Below are 23,451 nucleotides of genomic sequence, written 5' to 3' on the forward strand. Positions count from 1 at the left end.
TGCAGACAGGAGGCCGAAATTGAAGTGCAGGTGCGACGCCCCCCCTCCACACACACACACACATCACCACCACCACCCCCTTTTCACCCCCATCCCCTCCCCCCTCCTACCCCGAGGGCAGCCTGTCAGAATGTTTATTTTCCTCTGTGTCATCACCACAGTTCCCTCTTGTCTCACGGAGGGGATAGATGGTGCTACACCCGTGTGTATCCACCCGGCGGGTTTTGCATTACTAAAATAGGGGAGCTGCCTTTCATCCCATCCCAGCGGCTATTCATCTTGACGAGAGAGACAGGGAGACCCAGAGTGACACACACACACACACACACACACACACACACACACACACACAGAAAGAGACTCAGCGAGTGAGACTTGAATTTTAAAAGATTCTTTTAATATACTTCTAATGAATACAACAATTCAGCAGTGATACATACCAAACCAAACAATGAATATGGATAAGAACACACTCCCACACCCGCAACTCCCAGCATGCACAGAGAGAGAGGGGGCGCGAGAGACAGACAGAGTGAGAGAGAGACAGAATTAGAGACAGAATGAGACCGAGAGGCTCAGAGCGACAGAGAGAGAAACGGACGGAAAGACAGAGACAGGAAGGGCGCTCCGTTTTTTCCCCTCCGTGTCTTTTGTTCACTTAAGCCAGGCGTCACTCAAAACTTTTCCCAAAACACACAAAGGTCAAATGCACAAAAAAAAAAATCCCCCCCCCCCCAATTGATGAACTCACTGACACACTCACTACATCTTACTTCCATGCACCGTCCCCTCCCTGCGTCCTCTGTGCATCTGCTTGCCCCAGCAAAGTCTTGTGTTGTCTGCAGGACGTCTGTTGGCCCAGCTTCCCGGGCAGCTTTAGAAAAGGGCCACTCACGTGCTGTAAGTGCAAAAGCAGAGAGTAACGGAAGACGCCGGTGGAAGGTAGATGGGGTGACGCGTGGGGGACAGAGGAAAGCTGGAACGCAGGAGCTTTTTCCTGCTGAAGTAGCATAGCACGGCCCCTTGGAGAAGGAAAGAGGGGATAGGAGAGGAGGGGAGGGAGTTGGCTGTCTGGCGGGAGATCGGTGCAGGAGGTGGCGCTGGGTAAGACGTCTCTCAGACCAATTGGACTTCATCTGAAAGGGAACTTCCCCCTTTTTGTGAATGGATACGACCCAGGCTAGGCTCATTCCATCTTTTGTCTGGGTGCCTGTTATTTTTTTCTTTACTTTTCTTTTTTTGGGGGCAGTGGGATTTGCCTTCCCAGTCATCAGAGCCTGCCAGCATCAGGATGCCTCTCTGTGATGAGAGAAACAAGATATCCCTGCCGTGTCTGTCTCCTCACAGGCGGCTATATGGTGGCGGCTGTATGGTGGCGGATGTCAGACGAAAGCCAAACAGATAAGAGGCAGGAACGATGCCCCCGTGTTTCCTCGTTGTGCCAGATCGATGGGCCAGATAGGCAGCTGTGTGTGTTTACACACGGGCACCCGGTCCCAAAGCTGAAGCACTCCTCGGCTACAGCCACATTTTATTCTATTTACTTTCAAGTAACCTTTATTTATACAGGGTAGGTTGACTGAGCATGCATGCTGTCTTACAGCAACACCTTGTTTCACATTCATACAATTGCAACACACACACACACACACACACACACACACAACAGAAATAAAATTAACAGAGAATAGATTGTACAATATCATCAAAACAAAATAATAGAAAATTGATAATGCAGAGAGAGAGAGAGAATTTGATTTTCAAAAGCACATTTTTTAGTTTCCATTCCAGTCCAGCAGCAGCTGATATTCAGTCTGGTCCGTCATCCAGCTGATAAAAGGAAACAGATTCAGAAAATGTCTCACTGAGACGTCCAAACAAAGTTTCTACCAGCCAACAGCTTTTCAAACCGTCCACCCTGTAAAACTATGACAAACTGTTTCTATTGCCCCACAGAAAGGACAAACGTTGGGGATAGAGAGAGATAGTGAGGGGGGGGCAGAGGGGGAGAGCGAGAGAGAAGATGGAGAGGGGGAGAAAGAGAAGAGGGAGAGTGAGAGAGAGCGAGAAGGGGGATAGCGAGTGATGGGGGAGGGGGGGAGAGAGAGGGGGGGGTTAGCGAGAAGAGGGAGGGAGAGAGAGAGAGGTTACAGTATCAGTTCTGGGTTCCAGTCCCACCATGTGGGCCCTCTATCTGACTGTGCGTTTTTATAGCACCGTTGTTATTATTGTAATTATATGTCATTATTCTGAGAGAGGGAGAGAGAGAGAGAGAGGGAGAGAGAGAGACGGAGATGGTTTCCACTGATGGCATGGGGGCAGTGTGTGCAGGGCCTGTTGGGGCTCGTGGGAAGAAGAAAGGCCAGCTAAGAAGCTGTGGGTTTGAGAGCAGACACGTCAGGCTCATGTACACATTTAGACATGAGTCTGACAGTCACATGTGACCAGACGCACAGCCCCATGCTGCTGCAGCTCACATGGGGATGCCCACAAATAAGCAGATTGTGTGAGTGAGGCTGAAGGCTGAGCCGTTGTTCTGGACTCCAGAGAGAAGTATTTTTATTGTCCCGGTTTAAACAAGTTGCTTATTGTTTTTTAAGTGCTTTAACACCTGTTTGTGGAGCAGTGTGTGTTAGATGGTGTGGAAAAGCTGTAAAACTGTGTGAGTGTGTGTGCGTGTGGGGGGGGGGGGGACAGAGGTGACCTCCGGGGGCTGGTCCAGGGCCACCAGACACCCGCTGGTTCACCCTCTCTCTGAGCTCCTCGGTGACCTTTGACCCGGGGGTGAGAGTGGGGCGTGAGCCAGAAGCTGGGAGACTTTATTATTTCCTGCCTCTTCTCCCCTTCTACTCTCTGAAAGAAAGAGAGAGAGAGAGAGTGTGTGTGTGTGTGTGTGTGTGTGTGTGTGTGTGTGTGTGTGTGTGTGTGTGTGAAAAGGTATGACAAAGTGTTAAAATGTTTGAAAACAGTGAGTAAGTCTCGGACCTGAACTGTGTATTTCTCAGAACCTTCTGGGTTGTTCCAGTTGCTTTGGCATGCTGTTTTAGGGCTTCAGGATTTTGTTCTGATTGGTCTAAAAAGGTCATTTCAGCCGTGAACTTAGTCCTGGACTTCTTTCCAGGATGACGGCGACACCAAGTTCCGCCTCAGGACCACCGCTGGCAGACGTGTGTGTGTGTGTGTGTGTGTGTGTGTGTGTGTAAGATGGTGGTGGTGTTGTGATAGACACATCCACCACGTTTGTAGCGGTAGCTGAAAGAAGCGACCTACTGGACGTCTCAGGAAGGGGTGTGGGGGGTGTTGAGCAGGGTGGCTCCCAGACCTGTCGAGCTCGAATGACCCCGCCCAGACGTCGGCCTTTTTAATTAGACCCGCCCTCCGGCCTTGTCCTTCCAGCTGGCCGTCCGTCCACCCGCTCAGGTCTGCGAGCCGCCGAGGCAGCCGGCGTGAATATCGCAGCTGGGTGACCCATTGTTCACTGACACACACCCCACACAAATACACACACACACCACCTCCTAGCCTCCACTTCAGCTGCAGACCCTGGTTACCAACCAGGAGCCTGGGATCAAAGACAGTGCGGATTACTCCTAGAGAAAGGAGGAGGAGGTGCCACTGTCGGAGGCGGTGGTGGGGTTGATGTGGGGTTGAAAAGGAGAGAGGAATGTTCCTAATTATGTGCCCTCCACTCCTCCTCTCTCTTCTCCCTTTGGGTCCTCTCTTGTCTCCCTGTGTGTGTGTGTGTGTGTGTGTGTGTGTGTGTGTGTGTGTGTCCGGTTCTACACTTCAGGCTACAGTGAGTCTGTGAGGAAGCGACACACTGTGACAAGAGAGTGATATTAAGAGCGGGGCGACAGTCTCTCCACAGCCACTCCATCAGCCGGAGGCCTCGGCAGCAGCCCAGCGGGAGAGAGGGGCAGGAGGACACGGGGGTGGGGAGGGGGAGGGGGACGATGGGGTAGTACATTCCACCCTCCGTGGAGACACTCAAGTGGGTGAGAAGAAGGGTCAGCAGAGAGGGATCTCCGGAGGGGGTGGAGGGTTGGCGGAGATCAAGGAGTGTGTAAAGGGGATGTGTCATGAAGATTAGAAGGATTGTTGCTCAGGATTCATTTAGAAACCTAACAGACACCCCCCCCCCCCCGTCTTCTTCGCTGAACTTGCTTGCTGCGATGACACAAAGAGGGCAGGGACATTTCTGCGATGGCCGAGCACTCAAATCCAAATCCAATCTGCTCTCGGGTTTGCTTTGTTTTTGTTTTGACATAGTTGGATGCCGTTGCCTTTCCACACTGGGTGCTGGTTTGACGCGTTGCCTGTCTGTGTTTGTGTTGCAGGTTCACCAAACAGACGAGCGTGTGCGAGCGGGACAACACGGCTGCTGGCAGGGGTCAAAGTGCACCATGGACGGTGGCCTAAGGGTCCTCCTGTCCACTGTGCTGTGTCTCAGCCAGTCCCTGTTCATCAGCTGCTCATGTAAGTCTCAGTTTAGAGTCTGTCTGTCTGTCTGTCTGTCTGCAGACCATGCCTCACATATGTTTGTGTAGCAGTTTACATTTTGGCAGGACACAGTAGTGTAAGTTGGATAATTACTGTTAAAATCATAGCTTTGTCTGTTTACTCTGCCGAGTGACAGAGCTGCTTTAACTGTTCACCACAGTTAAAGCAGCTCCGTCATTGGTCAATTGTGCAAATTTGCATATCACAGTTCACCAAATGTGAACCAAATGCAAAGGCAGTGAGGCAAATTTGTTGTGCACCTGGAAGCAAATTCGCTCATCGTGACAAATCCATTGATATGAACTGAATTCAGCATGTGTTCACTAAGGTGACGGTACAACTGGGGCCTTGCTCTTAAAAAAGAAAACACCCAGACTTGATAAGTCTGGGTGTTTTCTGTTGGTTTAATGCTCTGTTGACATCGCCTTACCTCCTTTCTCCTCTCTCCCCGCCAGCTCAATATCCGTTGTTCCTATCTGAGCCCAACTCCCTGATACAGAGTGGAGGCTCTGTAGTTTACCTTCGCTGCTCCGTCAGTCCCTCGACAGCAGTGGTGTCTTGGCGTTTTAAGGGCCAGGCCTTGGACCCCACTGCCCTGCCTGGTGTAGACCTCACCAAGGACTCCCTCACCATCTCCTCCCTCCACCCCAGCCACGTTGGTGTATATCAGTGTGTGGCACGTTTAGACAACGGGCCCGCCGTAGCCAGCCGGCATGCAACCGTGGCCATAGCAGGTAGTTATGCTTCCACCTTGCAGAGTTATTCTGCCATGCACACATCCATATAGGTATACTGCATGTCTCTACAAACCATGCTCTGTGTATGTGTGTGCATCTGTACACACACAGACACAGACACACACACGCACACACACGTAGCGCTTCCTTAGGCTCATTTTCACTTCAAAGTAGCTTTGGGAAGAGAAAGAGGGGAAGTTGCTTTGGGAGTAAAGTAGGAAGGCCGTTTCTTGAGTGTGAAACACTTGATGAGAGCGCCTGGCCTCGGCTGAGTGGCAGGCGAAAGGGAAGGAAGCAGTAGATTTTTTTTTTTCATTTGGGCAACCATCCAGACGCCTCTTGACCGGTATCCTTAATGAGCCTTGGGCCTTCCTGTGTAGTGTGTTATGTTCCTGCTGGGACTCTGCTTTGGACACTACACTGGGGTGGTGACCTTGGTCTGGAACTGTATAAGGGATTATTGGAATTATCCACTGGAACAATAAACAAACTCACTGATCCAACACAAACACCTCAGTTCAACTCAAGTAGCTCAGTTTGTCTTGATACTCCACCGCACAGATGCTCAGCACATATCCAGTGTCAGTACAGCTGAAGGCCTCTGTTCCCCCCCCCCTTCCTCTTTCTCTCTCTCTCAATTCAATTCATGTGAAAGAGGCTGTATTTGCATGGTTGTAGTTATATATGCTGTTGCTAGATCACATTGTCTATAGTACAATTCTCAATAGCATAATTCAAAACCACAATAGATCAACAATATCCATCACTCTTTTTCTTCATCTCCTGTTTTTTCCCATCAGTTTACATGTTTTGCAATTTTTTTCCTCTGTCTACAGTGTGTTTGTGTGTGTGTGTGGGGGGGGGGGGCAGAACGTAGATCCCTGGTCATGAAGTAGTTGTTGTTTTTTTAATCTCTCTTTTCTCTCTCTGTCTGTAGAGATATCAGAATATGAGGAAAACAGACGACGGTCATTAGCAGTGCATGAGGGCAGTACTGTCCTCATAGAGTGCCCTTTACCCCGGAGCAACCCTCCAGCTCGCCCCAGACTCCGAGTACGAGGGGAGTGGCTTGAAGTGTCAACAGGTATCGATGCATTGGCATTATTTTTTTAATTATCGCTATATTTTGTTCTTTATAAAATCTGGTTTTCATCTGGGTAGTGTAGCGGTCTATTCTGTTGCCTACCAACACGGGGATCCCCGGTTCGAATCCCCACATTACCTCCAGCTTGGTCGGGCGTCCCTACAGACACAATTGGCCGTGTCTGCGGGTGGGAAGCCGGATGTGGGCATGTGTCCTGGTCGCTGCACTAGCGCCTCCTCTGGTCGGTCGGGGGAACCTGTTTTGGGGGGAGGGGGAACTGGTGTGATCCTCCCACTCGCTACATCCACCTGGTGAAACTCCTCACTGTCAGGTGAAAAGAAGTGGCTGGTGACTCCCCATGTATGGGAGGAGGCATGTGGTAGTCTGCAGCCCTCCCCGGATCAGCAGAGGGGGCGGAGCAGCGACTCGGACGGCTTGGAAGAGGGGGGTAATTGGCCAAGTACAATTGGGGAGATAAAGGGGGAAAAATCTACAAAAAAAAAAATCTGGTTTTGATTGGAGGAGCATGCAAACTGGATGCTGCAGCTGTAGCAAGGCTCTTGTGTTTTGGTCTGCACTCACAAGCTGCCTGCTGTGTTTTAACATGGCATCTACCTGCGTGTAAAGTGTTTATTACCCCTGTCTTTCTTCAGATGACTACTTAGTTCTACCATCGGGGAACCTTCAAATCATCTCGGTTTCCAACCGACACCAAGGCATGTATAAATGTGGCGCATACAATCCCGTTACCGGGGAAACCAGGGTACAGGCACACGGTACTAAGCTGTCAGTCAAACGTAAGTTTGAGTTTGGTTGTCCTTCATATATAATGATGTAGAGTTCAAAGTAGTAGGTTTCTTAATAGTTTTATGGTTATTTGTTATGGATAATGTTAGATACTCTGTTGTCTTTCTTTTTCCACTTTAAAGGTTTTGTTGATGCCATATCCTCTTTACATCGTCACGCGAAGACAATTTCATGCAATTTATGAATTTAACTGGTTGTCAGTAATCTTGAAATTTGAAACGTCAATGAAGTGGTCGGTTCTGTTTTTTTTTTTTTTTGAAGATTCAGATGGCCCCTTCCCTGTGCAGATAGTGTACCCTACCACTCCTAAGACTATACCAGTGGAACAGTCACAACCTTTGACCCTGGAGTGTGTTGTCACTGGCTCATCTGTTTCGGTAGTCGAGTGGTTGAAGGACGGCAAGAAAGTGGTACTGGGGCCTTCACATCAGAAACAGCGTAACAACCTGGCCATCTCAGCAGTCACACCCGGTGATGGAGGGAACTACCAGTGTGCTGTCCAGGCGGAGACAGGGGTCGTTGTCAGCGCCAACTCTACTGTGAAAGTTCTCGGTATGGAGTTTGGTTTGGATGTGTGTGTTATGGTTGGGTGATATGTCGGTTTTGCTATCGGCCACCGCCACTCCTTCAGTAGGTGATTGCAGATGGCTGAGGGAGACAGACAGGCATGCAGATGTTTCAGCACTGATCGTACAGCCTTTGGCTGAAACATCTGTGCGTCTGCGTGCCTTCAGTAAAGAAATAGCAAACACATTTTGGTCCAGTGAACCATGCTGTCGCTTACAGCCCCCCAGTGAAGAAACAAGTGGGAATAACAGAGCGAACTTACGAGCACGTCAAATGACCCATGTTAACTAAACAGTGTTGTGGAGATGGCTGTGCCTCGGTTGGTATGCAGTGGATCGTGTTGTCTGATGTTGGTGACATGTCCTGTTTGAAGCCCAGCTTCATGTTCCAGCGCCACTATTCATGGCACTCGCACTTGTTAGAACAAAAAGTAGAGCCCGGACACTTATCTGCTCCCACCCTGTTTAATGGAAAGATAAACATTTCGATCCCACAAGGATCTGATACGGGATGCTGGTGGGACTGAGATGCTGATCTCCCCATTAAACATGGTGGAGTGGATATACAGTGCTGCTTGAAAGTTTGTGAACCCTCCAGACATGGTCACTGTTTTTGTAAAAAACATTAAAATAAGCTTATTACACATACATCCAAATCCCAATTTGTAAAGCACACCTTCCAAATAATGGACACACACACAAAAAGAGATATATTTTCATTATTTAGTTCAACAAAGGTGGTTTATTTCACAAAAACTGAAAATTTAACATGTGCAAAAGTATGTGAACCCTTGTATTAGTAGCTTGTGGCTCCTCCTTTTGCAGCCATTACTTCAACCAAACGTCTTCTGTAACCACTAACCAGTCTCTCGTATCTGCTTATGGGGATTTTTGCCCACTCCTCCTTGCAGAACTCAGCCAGTTGAGAGAGGTTGGAGGGACATCTGGTATGTGCCAACTTCTTCAGGTCTCGCCACAACATTTCAATTGGATTAAGGTCCGGACTTTGACTGGGCCAATCCAGAGTACGAATCCTCTTTCTCTGAAGCCATTCCTTTGTAGTGTTGCTGGAATGCTTTGGGTAATTGTCTTGTTGCATAATCCATTTTCGTCCCAGCTTCAACTCCCTGACTGATGGCAGGAGATTCTGGTCAAGAATTTGTTGATATGCTGGAGAATTCATGGTTCCTTGGATAACATGGAGTCGTCCAGGTCCAGAAGCAGAAAAGCAGCCCCAGACCTTCACATTTGCACCACCATGCTTCACTGTTGGGAGGAGGTTCTTTTCTTCATATGCAGTGTTGGCTTTTCTCCAAACATGTTGGTTTTGATTGTGACCAAATAATTCTATTTTGGACTCGTCTGTCCAGAGAATGGACTTCCAGAAGGCCGCTGGTTTGTCCAAGTGCTCTCTGGCAAAGTTGAAATGGGCAGCTTTGTTCTTTTTTGAGAGCAGAGGCTCCCTTCTAGCAACCCTCCCATGAATGTCATGGCTATTCAATTTTCGTCTGATTGTAGACGCATGCACATTTGTCCCAGATGCTACCAGAGAGGTCTGCAACTCTCTAGAGGTGATGCGTGGGTTGGCCTTTATTTTCTGGTGCTTCTGGGTGATAGTTTTGATGGGCGTCCACTTCTAGGCAGAGTTGCTGTAATGTTGAAGGCCCTCCATTTGTAAATTATTTGTCTTACAGTGGATGGATGGAGCTGGAATCTTTTGGAGATAGTCTTATAGCCCTCCCCAGACTGATGGGCTGTCACTACCCTCTTCTTCATGTCCTCGGATATCTGCTTTGCTCTCGGCATTGTTGATTTGTATCGGACCACAGTGGTTTGGTTGGTTTCCTCTCTCTTTTAATTACTGCAGGCCAAACCCTTTCCCAAGGATGTCTCATTTCATTGGTCTGCTTAATTGATTAATTAAGCACCCAAATGTGTTTCACCCGAGTCTGTTACCTGCTTGACTTAACCAATGCAGCTGGGGTTCACTTACTTTTGCACATACCCTAATTCCATGTTTCATGTAGTTTTTGGGCTACTTAAACAAGTCCCACTAAACAAGTACATGCAACTGATAAATATATATCGGACATTTCATACATAAAAACTGGTGATGATAGAATAAGAAAATCATGGTAAAACAACAGAAAAATCTAAACTGCTCAAGGGGTTCACATACTTTCAAGCAGCACTGTAAGTGTGCAGACTCTACTTTTATTCAGTATGATGCTCCACCTGGCCTGTGCCTTATTATTGGATGTGCGTGTGCTACTTTTTGCCTTGAATGTTCAAGGGTGCAGAATTTCAAATAAGCAAAATAAAATAAAATCAATAAATGAAATAAATTATTTTAAATTAGCCAAAAAAAACCAATGGCAATGGATTGAGCCCATCGCCATTTCCTAATGTTTTTGTTTGTATTGGCCTATCCCTCGTGTGTGTGTGTGTGTGTGTGTGTGTGTGTGTGTGTGTGTGTGTGTGTGTGTGTGTGTGTTATTGATAGCATCTCACAATGAAAACCACCGTCTAGACACTGCCATCAGTCTCTCCTCCCGATACCCCACAGAGCCTGTGTCCTTGGTGAGAGGCCTTACCCACCAGTCCTTCTCTCCTGGCTCCACGGCCCACTTTACCTGCCTAGCGAAGGGAAATCCTGCCCCAAACATCACCTGGTTGTTCAATGCAGATCCCATCAACCCCTCGCAAGGCCTGCAGATCTCTGGATCCTCCCTCATTATCACGGACGTAACATTGCAGTATGAGGGTGTGTACCAGTGTCTGCTGGACAACACGGTTGGCTCTGCGCAGTCAGCCGGCATGCTCACAGTCCAGTCGCGTAAGTATATAGCACATATTGTACCTATTGTACAGATGTGTAGACTTGTTTTTTTTTGTTGTTTTTTTTTAATTAAATAAACACATGCTCAATATGAGAATATGGAGAAGAGGGGTTTTAGAAAAGCTGTGTTGTTTAAATGTTGAGCTGAAATATGCTCTTGTTTAGGACGAGGGAAGGGTTAAGGCATCCCACCAAGTAGGGATCTCTACAGGCCTGAGCAAATCTACAGGGAGGCCTTGCTCCGTGTGTGTGTGTGTGTGTGTGTGTGTGTGTGTGTGTGTGTGTGTGTGTGTGTGTGTGTGTTTTGTGAAGGCTGGTAGGAGAGACTCGGCCAAGGCCACCCTCCTCCTGAGCCTTGGACTCAGCCTGAGCGTGAGAGTGAGCTTTGTGCACGCCGTCAGGGATAAGCCCCCGGACACTGGAATGTAAGGAGTAGCCGTGGAGGGTTATGACGAGGACCAGACCACCCAGCTGTCAACATCATACACAACTGCCTTTTATTTATTAAGACATTACCCCCCCCCCCCACAATTTCCACCCCCAGCTCCAAGCCTGCCCCCCCCTCGCCAGCCCCACCAGGCCGAGGCCCCGTTCCTCCATCTGCAGAATGATTAATACAGACACAGATATGGGGAGTTCAACTTGGAGAGGATAGGGCCCTGGTTTGCAACTCATGTAGGGCTCTCCCCATTCCCAGTGCATGGGAGGAAGAATGAGATTTACTGTGTACTGCTGCGGTCTGTACAGACTGTGTTTATACATAAAAATAGAAATTTTAATCTGATGGGAGGGCTATGCAGTACAACGGGAAACATTCTCTGGTCACTTTCAGTTTGCTAACTGTTTCGGTACAATGCACCAGAGGTTGTCAAATGCTATTTGCAGTAAAGGTAAATTTTAGCGTCTATTTTTCAACTGTTGATATTGTTCATCAGAGGGGAAACTGAAATATATCTGGTTTGCGGTTTTGTAGTTTTGTTCCTACAACCATGGGGAAAAAAATGTATATTTTGTGTTCTTGTCCATTGTGCCCCTTATGCCTCATACCTGTCCCATGGTTTTAGTAGTCGAAATACACCCTTCACCACCAACTCACTTCGCTCTTTCTTTTGCCTCCCACTGACAGTCGAGGACCCCAAGTCACAGTCGTGGTCATAGCCTCCGTTGCTACGAAGGCAATACGTAACATATGTACATGCGCCATGAAGTGATGTTCAGACACACCTGACTGTTGGTGTGTCCGAGTGACTTACCTAGCCTGTTTATTCCGGGGTTTTCCCTTGTCAGCTGGCATTTGTGCAGTGAAGGACCATGCCAAAGCACATTTGTGTCTTGAGCGGCGTTTGAGAGTCACTGCCTCCTCCAAGGCAGAGAAATCTCTTGACGGTGACATTTTAGAAAGACAACGGAAGGGGCTAAGTTTAGGAATCTCCTCAGAAATGGTCAAAAGTTGGAGAAGTACCTGGCTGCAGCCTGCAGAGTGGGGAAGGTTTCAACATCGAACCTTTAATCCCACCCATCCCTAACCCTAACCCCAACCCTATTTAACCCCACCCAAGGCCAAATCCAAACCAATGAGCCCTGCCCAAATCAACATTTAACCCTGCCCGAATTCGACAGTTAAACCATCAAATCAAAGACCGAGTGGGATTAAACATGCGACGTTGAACGCTGCCCCATTCTGCAGGCTGTAGCCAGGTATACTTGAAAAGTTGGGCTGAAACACTATTTTCTAACATCACTTATCACTTTGATTGTAATGCATTGTATACTGTCTCTTTCTACCATGTAGATATATGGAAAATTCCTTTTTTTTTCAGATGTTCCCTTTTTAAATGAGCGCCCCAGTTCAGCTTCTCTCAGCTTCTTGTTTTCCTCGATACTCATGATGTAATTGCACACCTATTTACATTTAACCAGTCAGATCAAAGCTTCAAAATATGAAACCCCACCCACCTTTACCGCCAACTCTTGCTTATACTTGTCACTCAAAGGTCAGCTAATGAATATTAATTAGACTAGACCACTCCCTCACAGTTCTTGAGACAGTTGAGAACATCATCCAGCCATTATCCAAACCGCTTATCCTTCTCAGGGTCACGGGGATGCTGGAGCCTATCCCAGCAGTCATTGGCAGGGGCGCAACGAGGGGGGTGCTGACAGGGCTCGAAATTAACGATGTCCCGATGTCCCGGGGACCATAAAAAATCCTACTGGGACACAAATATATTTGGTCTGGGACAATTCCGGGACAGTGAAAAAAAAAGTCAAAGTAAACTTCGAAACAGGTGTTATTTGCAAAGTCATTAATTATGAGTATCTAGACGTTACTTTGTCATTTGAATAATTTAATAAAAGCGTGCGAACGGCGAAACTACAGAAGGCTTACGTTCTTGCGGCACCTCACGTGCCTCAATCACCTGCTCGTGCAAATTATAGAATGCATTCTACGTCATCCACTCTGCCAGTGGCTGCTGCTTGACTCGCGCCAATGCAGCATTCATAGAGCCAGAGTGATAGACAATCATCACCATTCATAGAGCCAGAGCGATAGACCATCATCACCATTCATAGAGCCAGCGTGATAGACCATCATCAACATTCACAGAGCCAGAGCGATAGACCATCATCAGCATTCATAGAGCCAGAGCGATAGACCATCATCAACGTTCATAGAGCCAGAGCGATAGACCATCATCAACATTCATAGAGCCAGAGCGATAGACCATCATCAACGTTCATAGAGCCAGAGCGATAGACCATCATCAACGTTCATAGAGCCAGAGCGATAGACCATCATCAACATTCATAGAGCCAGAGTGATAGACCATCATCAACTTTCATAGAGCCAGAGCGATAGACCATCATTACCATTAATAGAGCCAGAGCGATAGACCATCATCAACATTCATAGAGCCAGAGCGATAGAACATCATCAATGTTCATAGAGCCAGAGCGATAGACCATCATCAACATTCGTAGAGCCAGAGCGATAGACCATCATCAACATTCATAGAGCCAGAGCGATAGACCATCATCAACATTCATAGAGCCAGAGCGATAGACCATCATCAACATTCGTAGAGCCAGAGCGATAGACCATCATCAACATTCGTAGAGCCAGAGCGATAGACCATCATCAACATTCGTAGAGCCAGAGCGATAGACCATCATCAACATTCGTAGAGCCAGAGCGATAGACCATCATCAACATTCATAGAGCCAGAGCGATAGACCATCATCAACATTCATAGAGCCAGAGCGATAGACCATCATCAACGTTCATAGAGCCAGAGCGATAGACCATCATCAACGTTCATAGAGCCAGAGCGATAGACCATCATCAACGTTCATAGAGCCAGAGCGATAGACCATCATCAACGTTCATAGAGCCAGAGCGATAGACCATCATCAACATTCATAGAGCCAGAGCGATAGACCATCATCAACATTCATAGAGCCAGAGCGATAGACCATCATCAACGTTCATAGAGCCAGAGCGATAGACCATCATCAACGTTCATAGAGCCAGAGCGATAGACCATCATCAACGTTCATAGAGCCAGAGCGATAGACCATCATCAACGTTCATAGAGCCAGAGCGATAGACCATCATCAACGTTCATAGAGCCAGAGCGATAGACCATCATCAACGTTCATAGAGCCAGAGCGATAGACCATCATCAACGTTCATAGAGCCAGAGCGATAGACCATCATCAACGTTCATAGAGCCAGAGCGATAGACCATCATCAACGTTCATAGAGCCAGAGCGATAGACCATCATCAACATTCATAGAGCCAGAGCGATAGACCATCATCAACGTTCATAGAGCCAGAGCGATAGACCATCATCAACGTTCATAGAGCCAGAGCGATAGACCATCATCAACGTTCATAGAGCCAGAGCGATAGACCATCATCAACGTTCATAGAGCCAGAGCGATAGACCATCATCAACGTTCATAGAGCCAGAGCGATAGACCATCATCAACGTTCATAGAGCCAGAGCGATAGACCATCATCAACATTCATAGAGCCAGAGCGATAGACCATCATCAACGTTCATAGAGCCAGAGCGATAGACCATCATCAACGTTCATAGAGCCAGAGCGATAGACCATCATCAACGTTCATAGAGCCAGAGCGATAGACCATCATCAACGTTCATAGAGCCAGAGCGATAGACCATCATCAACGTTCATAGAGCCAGAGCGATAGACCATCATCAACGACAGTTAAAAGAAGAAGAAGAAAGAAATGCTGAGGTGGTTGAATAAACAGCCCCCTGATGCAAGCCCCAATACTGCCGACTCCCGAAACGACTGCCGACTCCTTAAACTCCCGAAACTAATATTCATATGTTTAATAAAAGAACAAGTATTTTAAACTTATATGGTGGACCAGAGCCCATGGTGTGATGATTAAGTGACAAAAAAGGATCAAATTATATGTATTCTGCATAATTGGGGAGGCGACGACAAGAATTAAAATTTGGGACACTGTTGGTTATATCCGGGACAATACAGGACAGAATTCAGGACAGTTGTGGGACACTGAGGAAAAAAGTTCATTTCGAGCCCTGGGTGCAGAGGGTGCAATGCACACGCGCCTCATCAGCGGGGGCACCAAAAGTACAGTGCACAGTAAATAATTTCTGGTTATAGGCCTATTTGTTTTTTAAAAGTGTAATATTTATAAATATTATTACTTCCATGAGAATTTTGGATTAGAATGTATAGTTACACGTTATATTTTTTAATTATAATATTTTTTGGCGTACAGTCTTTTGGCGCCCCCGCTGATGCGGCACCTGTGTGCATTGCACCCGCTGCACCTCCCCCCCCCCCCGTTGCACCCCTGATTGGGCGGCGGGTGGGGCGACACCCTGGACAGGCTGTAAAGCCATCACAGGGCTCACACACACACACACACACACACACACACAGACACACACACACACACATTGGATATGACATATTAAATAAATGTAAAACAGGACTGGGTAAACAACAAAAATAAAACAAGATATTAGTCATTTATAAATAATAATGTTGAATGTTTTATTATGCCATGTCCAAGGTTTTTGAAAGCAAAAGTTAAATGAAATTAAATTTCTTTTGGCTTATACCGTTTCTCCGGGGTCGCCACAATAGATTTTATAGTTTTCATCGGTACCTTGTGAGGGCACAGCACCAATGGTTGCCGTTTTTAAGCCGGGCCTTGACCGTTCCCGTATGGAGCCCCGACCAGTCCGATATGGTCTTGTCAATCCGCATCATGATTTGGCAAAATTTTACATCGGATGCCCTTCCTGACACACCCACTAACCCTATGGGCCCCCGGGGGCACAGGTGAAGTGCTGGGTGCCCTCCCAGTACTGATGGACTTGTGCCCGTGCCTGTCAGACAAAAACAAGTTAAAATAAGCTGCACTAACAGAAGTGCCTCGTGTGAAGGAGCAACAAAAGCTGTCTGTCCAGTTGAGTCTGCACGTAATGCCGATGAAGTATCATGCTCCATCAGGTGGGGAGGACACCCTGGTCCTGTTGCCCTCTTCTTCTTGTCTTGGGGCTCCTGGTTGTGGTTAAGGCAGGACCTGGAGCCAGAGGGGGGGGGGATCAGAGGGGATGGCAGAGACAGGGCAAGAGAAGAGAAAGAGGAAAGAGAAGAAGAAGAGTCTGTACGGCTTAATGCCATGCCGGGGTCGGATTCTCTGCGGTATTTTAATGGTCAGTGTGTGGAATGTGTGGCAGCTGGCTGGAGTCCCAGGATCACGTCTAGTGTTACCGGCTTCAGGCCCGCTTGTTTGGTAAAGTGAACCGGTGCTGTGCACGCCAAAAAAAAAAAAACTAAACTAGAAGGGCGTCCATCATCCTGTGCAAACTGAGCCTCTCTGATGATAATAATAATAATGATAATAATAATGATAATAATAATAATAATATAATAATAAATCAAACTTATACAGCGCTTTTCTAACCTTCCAAGTGGCTTTACAATAAACGGGGTGAAACAACACAATAGATAAACACAACACAGACATACAGGGGTGGATGGGAGGGGGGGGAGGCTACAGGGTTGGATGGGAAGGGGGGCTACGAGAGGCAGAAGCAGCAGCCACACACAGCGCCAGCAGTACTCTCCCACTTAAACACACACAAACAGGCAAGAAAAACAAAACACAACAGCAGTGTGGACGTTGATGTTGTGTAGGGGTTTCCTCCCGTAGCCTGTTCCTCTCCCGAGGTGCCCACTAGGCAGTGGCACTATTTACCCCATAGATGGGGGTGGTTCGTGGGCATCAGGGAATATCCACACACCGGTGGGCCTGCGTACCACATGTCTAGGGGCCAGACCTCCTCCGAGTCCCTTGTAGTTCAGCCAGGGTCCAAGGTGTAGCCAGCTACCGTGTGTCGCCACAAGGAGGCGCTACATAGGGCTTGCTGTTGGAGAGGCTATGTACTGGCAGAGAGAGACTCATGTGCTCAGCTCTCCTGTTCACGTTTCTGCTAGCCAGCGGTGAAGGTTGAGAGTGAGACGTGACAGACACACAACACTACACCAACATACTAGACGCTTTACAACAACCCCACTTCCTACACAAGAATGTCAGACGCACAACCTCCTTATTCACCTGTCTGCCTGCTAGATGCAAAGCACCTCATGAACTCGTCTTCTGCATGACTCACTCAGTTGTAACGTTTGTATAGATGGTATGGGGGGGGGCGCTGTTGTAAGGCATTAACAGTTATAATCCTCATAGATAACCAACCACTGTTCTTCCTTTTCCTCTCCCTCATATTTTATCACTTGGTGTGAAGTGCCATGTGGTTTCATTCGAAGTAGGACTTCACAGAAACACCGTTGACAGAGATGCAAGTGAGACATGCTCTATCATTTCTATTGTGCTCAAACAAATCTGTATTTTGATAAAATGTTTTGTGTGTTTCGAACTTGTAAGCGTGTTTCTCTGGGTTCTTGGCTCGCTGAACGTATGATTCAGATGAGGTCATTTTAGCTCTTTGGAACCGCTGCAGAAGCATCTCTCTTACAATGTCAGTGTTAAGTATTCAGTCACTGCGACAGGCATGGGTGCAAGTCCATGAATACTGGGATGGCATCCAGCGCTGTACCTGTGCCCCGTCCAGAGGCTTAGTGGTGGTGTCAGGAAGGGCATCTGATGTACTGGATCGGTCGAGGCCCAGGTTAACAACGACCGCCATTGGTGCTGTGCCCTCACAGGGTACCGATGGAAACCATAAAATCCACTGTGGCGACCCCTGCGAAACAGGGAACAAGCCGAAAGAAGAATGTTAAGTGTTCAATCAGGATATCATGTAAGTGAACAGTAGCAATGCAGTTGAAAGTGCAAGGCCTACTTCCAGTTACAAGCTTGAGAAAATTATCCTGCATTTTTCTGTTCAAGACAAAAGTCACACAACAGTTGCACTTGACATGTGTGATGCTTTATGTCCCCGTTAATATTTCACTGCGTTGCCATCTGACTCTAACAGTACATCCTAGAGGCGAGCGGCCCCCTGTCCTGGGCTACACAGGCCCTGTCCTCTAAATGTCAGGGAAAATTTCCATTCCGCCTCTGCCAAACCGGTGTCCGCCGTAATGCCGCGAGCAGCTCGCTTAATTTACCCAGGTGGACCAGTCTGACTTTGGCATAGTTATTAATGAGGGAATAAAAACAAAAAACAAAGCATGATTGTGTACCAGTGTGGGGCTCCAGGTTTTTCTTATTATTTTATGTGTCTTGAAAACCTTGTTGCCTTTGTAAAAGCCTCCAGCACTGTTGGCTGGCCTACACATGGTCCCACCTCTGTAAGTCACAAGCGGGAAGTATAACTGATGTCATTGCACAAGTTTTTACTATGCCTTCCTCCCTTAAACGTCACCATTACTTGGCTTCATACACTGTTAATGCATCACCTACTCACAAAAAAAAGAAAAGGTTGACCTATGACATGAAAAAGACTCAACAGGAGGACTATATTATATGAATGGAGTCGGTTGACTCGAACCTCATTTACTTAAACTGTCTTCTGTTTGAAATGTGTGGCTCTCATCTCGCTGACAGATCATGAAGAGGTTGATACACCGGGTGTGCCGTCAGCGGCTCTGCCATCCATCCAGCCCATGCAGAGCGACGAGGGGGAGGAGGAGGAGCTAGGCGACACGATCGGACCGCCCTCCGACAAGAACAGTGACCAGCCAACCCCAGAAGCACCAATCATCATCAGCCCGCCTCAAACTCACAAGCCTGACGTGTACGACCTGGAGTGGCGGCCGGGTCGTGATGGAGGCAGTCCAATCAGCGCCTATTTCGTCAAATACCGCAAGGTGAGTTTAGAATAAAGTATGGCGACCTCCTCACCAAGGGGAAACATTAGGAGCAGGAACTGTCTTAGTTCATTTTGTGACAAAAACCAATTCTTGCCACAGTCTAATAATCAGATTTTAACATTTCTGAGAACACATAATCAGTCCTAAGTGCAGTTTGCCCAAACCGACTCATAAAAGTGGGAAAGTTGGGACCGGTGACTGAAGCAACTGAAGAGCTGGTCATTTCCTCTTTAAAAGCAGTGTTTGCTTCACTAATAAGCACGCCCTGACCATAAAACTGCACCAGTACTAGTTAAGACGTTCAGCTGGCCCTGGAAAATGTGAAGCGAAATCCTCTCGGGCATTGTTTCCTCGGCTGTTCCCCATCATTATTCAGGCTCAGAAAGAGTGTGAACCTCTGAGAATTATGGACTAGCAGATGATTTCATTTTCCACAGCCTTTTTATGTTGGGTTGGATTTTGTGTGTTGTTGTGCTCTTGCATATTTATGTGTGTGTGTGTGTGGGGGGAGGGGGTATCTTTCCTCTGTTTTCATGTGTTCATGTATATGTGTGTCTTCGTTTATGTCTTTACTCGTGTGTGTGTGTGTGTGTGTGTGTGTGTGTGTGTGTGTGTGTGTGTGTGTGTGTGTCTGTGTGTGTCTGTTTGTGTTTGTGGAACAGGTGGATGAGATGGGCACGGTGGTTGGGAGCTGGTACACAGTACGTGTCCCTGGCAGTGAAAAGACACTGCGTCTGTCAGAGTTGCAGCCCTCCAGCCTGTATGAGGTGCTGATGGTGGCCCGCAGCTCAGCCGGGGAGGGCCAGAGGGCCATGCTCACCTTCCGCACCGGCAAAGGTCAGTACCTCCACTGTGCCACCCTGCCCAAAGACTCCTCATGTAACCAGAATTGACTTGAGCTTCTTGATCTTTTGGCTACTGTCATGTGTTGTATCTGTTCATCACAAGTGTTATATCTGGGGTGTCCGGTTAGCATAGCAGTCTGTTCTGTTGCCTACTAACACGGGGATCGCCGGTTCAAATCCCCGTGTTACCTCCGGCTTGGTCGGGTGTCCCTACAGACACAATTAGCTGTGTCTGCAGGTGGGAAGCCGGATGTGGGTATGTGTCCTGGTCGCTGCACTAGCTCCTCTTCTGGTCGGTCGGGGCGCCTGTTCGGGGGGGAGGGGGAACTGGGGGGAATAGCATGATCCTCCCATACGCTACGTCCCCCTGGTGAAACTCCTCACTGTCAGGTGAAAAGAAGCAGCTGGCAACTCCACATGGATGGGAGGAGGCATGTGGTAGTCTGCAGCCCTCCCCGGATCAGCAGAGGGGGTGAAGCAGCGACCGGGACGGCTCGGAGAGTGGGGTGATTGGCCGGATACAATTGGGGAGAAAAAGGGGGAAAAATATCCACAAAAAAAAAAGTGTTATAGCTGATAGAGTTATATGTGCAAGAACCGTACATCACATGACCTGCAAATGGCGAGATGGAAGAGAGGCTTGCTCCATCCACTCCATCCGTCAACATTGGTGTCAGAGGATCTTTAGGTGCTCTGCAGCCCCATTAAACTGCTTTTCTCCTCTTGACCTAGTACGTTTTATCACACTTGAGATCAAATTTATTGGCCAAGTAGTGCAGGTACTAATATAAATATTGATTTTTATAAAATTCAAACTTCATTACCAGTAGGTCCACTTCAGCCATGTCATTATTGTTGTTGTTGTTGTTGTAATGTCGTTTTACTTAGCTTCTTTCAAAGAACTGAATATCTTTCACAAGCAACAGGCAAACATAAATCCTTATAAACCAAAACCTAAAGGGTATCTAACAACAACAAACAAACGACATAACCACTTTAAACTATAGTCAAGTTTAGGTAGAAAATTCTGTTCTTAAATACCTAAATTATAACCAACAGTCTGGAATCTGACAGTGGCCTATGGATGTAGCACTTAATCCCAGGTTTAATCCCAGGCTTTAATCCCAGGCTTTAATCCCAGGTTTTAATCACAGGCTTTAATCTCAGGCTTTAATCTCAGGTTTTAATCCCAGGCTTTAATCCCAGGCTTTAATCTCGGGTTTTAATCCCAGGTTTTAATCTCAGGCTTTAATCCCAGGTTTTAATCCCAGGCTTTAATCTCAAGATTTAATCTCAGGTTTTAATACCAGGCTTTAATCCCAGGTTTTAATCTCAGGTTTTAATCCCAGTTTTTAATACCAGGCTTTAGTCCCAGGTTTTAATCCCAGGCTTTAATCCCAGATTTGAGCCGAGCTGGTAGTCGTTCCTTACCCCAAAACAAACAAACAAACAACCTGTGCAGATACCCAGACCCTGTTTTCAGGTATGATCATAAAATACCCTGTGCCATTGCTTAATCGGGGAGGTGGGTGTGTTTAAAGACACACACACACACACACACACACACACACACACACACACACACGACATCCACCCTACACCACACACACACACACACGACATCCACCCTACACCACACACACACACACACAACATCCACCCTACACTACACACACACACGCACACACACACACACACACACACACACACACACACTGCCTCGTCTCTGTGTGAGGCAGAATGTAGAGGATGTTTCTGGTGCTTCAGGTCTGTCAAGCGTTTGGGCGGAAACCTGAGACCCGCGCTGACAAAACCAGAACCAGTCCGGAAACCAAAAGAAAGGTCATAGTGTGGAGCAGAGATCCGGTGTGTTCCGTGATTCAGAGCAGCCCATAGCCCTGGTGACCTGTGGTGTCCTATGTACAGTTAGTTTGTTGTTGCACTTCTAAACTACACAGGACTATTGGACTGTTTTATGGACTGTTATAATTTGTGTATTGTCATCAGCCTTAACCTGCTGTGCCGTGTGTGTTGTTTGGCGCTGAGTGTTATGTTTGTTTCCTGAGTTCGAGGTAAAGTCCTGGTTCTATGAATGAATAGAAAACAGGTGAATACATGAACAAACGCATGAAATGAAATAAACAAATATATCATCCATCCATCCATCCATTATCCAAAGTGCATATCCTCCTCAGGGTCGCGGGATGCTGGAGCCTATCCCAGCAGTCACTGGGCAGCAGGCAGGGAGACACCCTGGACAGGCCACCAGGCCATCAGTAAATAATAATATATCAGCCTCAGGGGCGGCGCAGTGGTTAGCATGGTCGCCTCACAGCAAGAAGGTCCTGGGTTCGACCCCAGGGTAGTCCAACCTTGGGGGTCGTCCCAGGTCGTCCTCTGTGTGGAGTTTGCATGTTCTCCCTGTGTCTGCGTGGGTTTCCTCCGGGGGTCCGGTTTCCTCTCACAGTCCAAAGACATGTAGGTCAGGTGAATCCACCATACTAAATTGTCCCTAGGTGTGGGTGTGTGTGTGTGTGAGGGTGTGGGTGGGCGGGACCTGTGATGGTCTGGCGGCCTGTCCAGGGTGTCTCCCCGCCTGCCACCCAATGACTGCTGGGATAGGCTCCAGCATCCCACGACCCTGAGGGCAGGATAAGCGGTTTGGATGACGGATGGATGGATGAAGAGAAAACAAGTGAATGGATGAACAAACACATGAAATGAAATAAACAAACAAAAATAAACAAATAAAATCCTCTTTTTGATACTCTCTCCCCTTCAGAGAAGACCACCTCGTCCAACAAGAACCCGTCCAAGGCTCCTGTGATCTTAGCGCCCCCTAAGGCACCGGAGGACAAAAACCTCAACACACACTTTGGAGTTGTCATACATGACAGAGGTAGGCGCCAGCAGTGGTGTGTGTTCAGCAGGACCCCTGTGTGTGTTTAGGCTGCTGCTGCTGCTGCTGCTGCTGCTGCTGCTGCTGCTGCTGCTGCTGGCACGGTTCTTAAGCAGATAAGGGGAGGATTAGAGAACCTTTTGTCCAGTAGGTGATGTTATTCAGGTTTGTGACTGGCCTTCATGACAATATCTCAGAGCTGAAGGTTTAAGATGTGGTCTGTGTGGTTTCTTGGTGCGTTGGAATATGAACAGAGGAGTGACAGTTGACATCTTGTTGGATGAGAAATGCTGTAAAATGTGAGAATGCACACTGGTCCAGGGCCTGCTGTGTGTGCGTGTCAGGGTCTGTCTATATATATATATAATATATATATGTGTGTGTGTGGGTGTGGGTGTGTGTGCGTGTGCGTGTGCGTGTGCGTGTGTGTGTGTGTGTGTGAGTACTTACTTATCTGGGGTTAAAAGCTGCCATTTTCTGCTGAAATTTACATCAGTCTTTTTACTAACACTTCCTCTCTCTCACACGCTTTCCTCCTGCTCTCTTTAACTGTGTGGCTAAGAGCACCAGCAGTAAGTTCACATTTGTTCCACAGCATGCCGTTACTTTTGTGATGTGTATTTTTTGTGTGTTGGCCTTTTTCTTTCTCTGTTGATACGATCTGTTCTTACATTCACATTTACATTTACATTTACTCATTTGGCAGACGCTTTTATCCAACGCAACTTACAAAAGAGTCAGCAATGAGGCTGTGTTTTTCGGGCGGCACAGTGGCCCAGTGGTTAGCGCTGTCACCTCACAGCAAGAAGGTCTTGGGTTTG

General features: G+C 47.5%; 1 protein-coding gene across 1 annotated transcript in view; it reads left to right on the top strand.

Moving 5' to 3' along the window:
• cdon (cell adhesion associated, oncogene regulated) overlaps window positions 1–23,451 on the top strand; it is a 65,787-nt gene that overhangs the window by 15,452 nt on the left and 26,884 nt on the right. The window contains exons 2-10 of the mRNA XM_056283458.1: window positions 4,338–4,476; window positions 4,956–5,234; window positions 6,175–6,321; window positions 6,975–7,118; window positions 7,390–7,680; window positions 10,261–10,530; window positions 18,621–18,883; window positions 19,549–19,723; window positions 22,514–22,630. Of these exons, the coding sequence (XP_056139433.1) occupies window positions 4,338–4,476; window positions 4,956–5,234; window positions 6,175–6,321; window positions 6,975–7,118; window positions 7,390–7,680; window positions 10,261–10,530; window positions 18,621–18,883; window positions 19,549–19,723; window positions 22,514–22,630 (1,825 nt within the window). The remainder of the gene's footprint in view (window positions 1–4,337; window positions 4,477–4,955; window positions 5,235–6,174; window positions 6,322–6,974; window positions 7,119–7,389; window positions 7,681–10,260; window positions 10,531–18,620; window positions 18,884–19,548; window positions 19,724–22,513; window positions 22,631–23,451) is intronic.

Source organism: Lampris incognitus, chromosome 7 (assembly GCF_029633865.1).
Source record: "Lampris incognitus isolate fLamInc1 chromosome 7, fLamInc1.hap2, whole genome shotgun sequence".
NCBI classification, from domain to species: domain Eukaryota; kingdom Metazoa; phylum Chordata; class Actinopteri; order Lampriformes; family Lampridae; genus Lampris; species Lampris incognitus.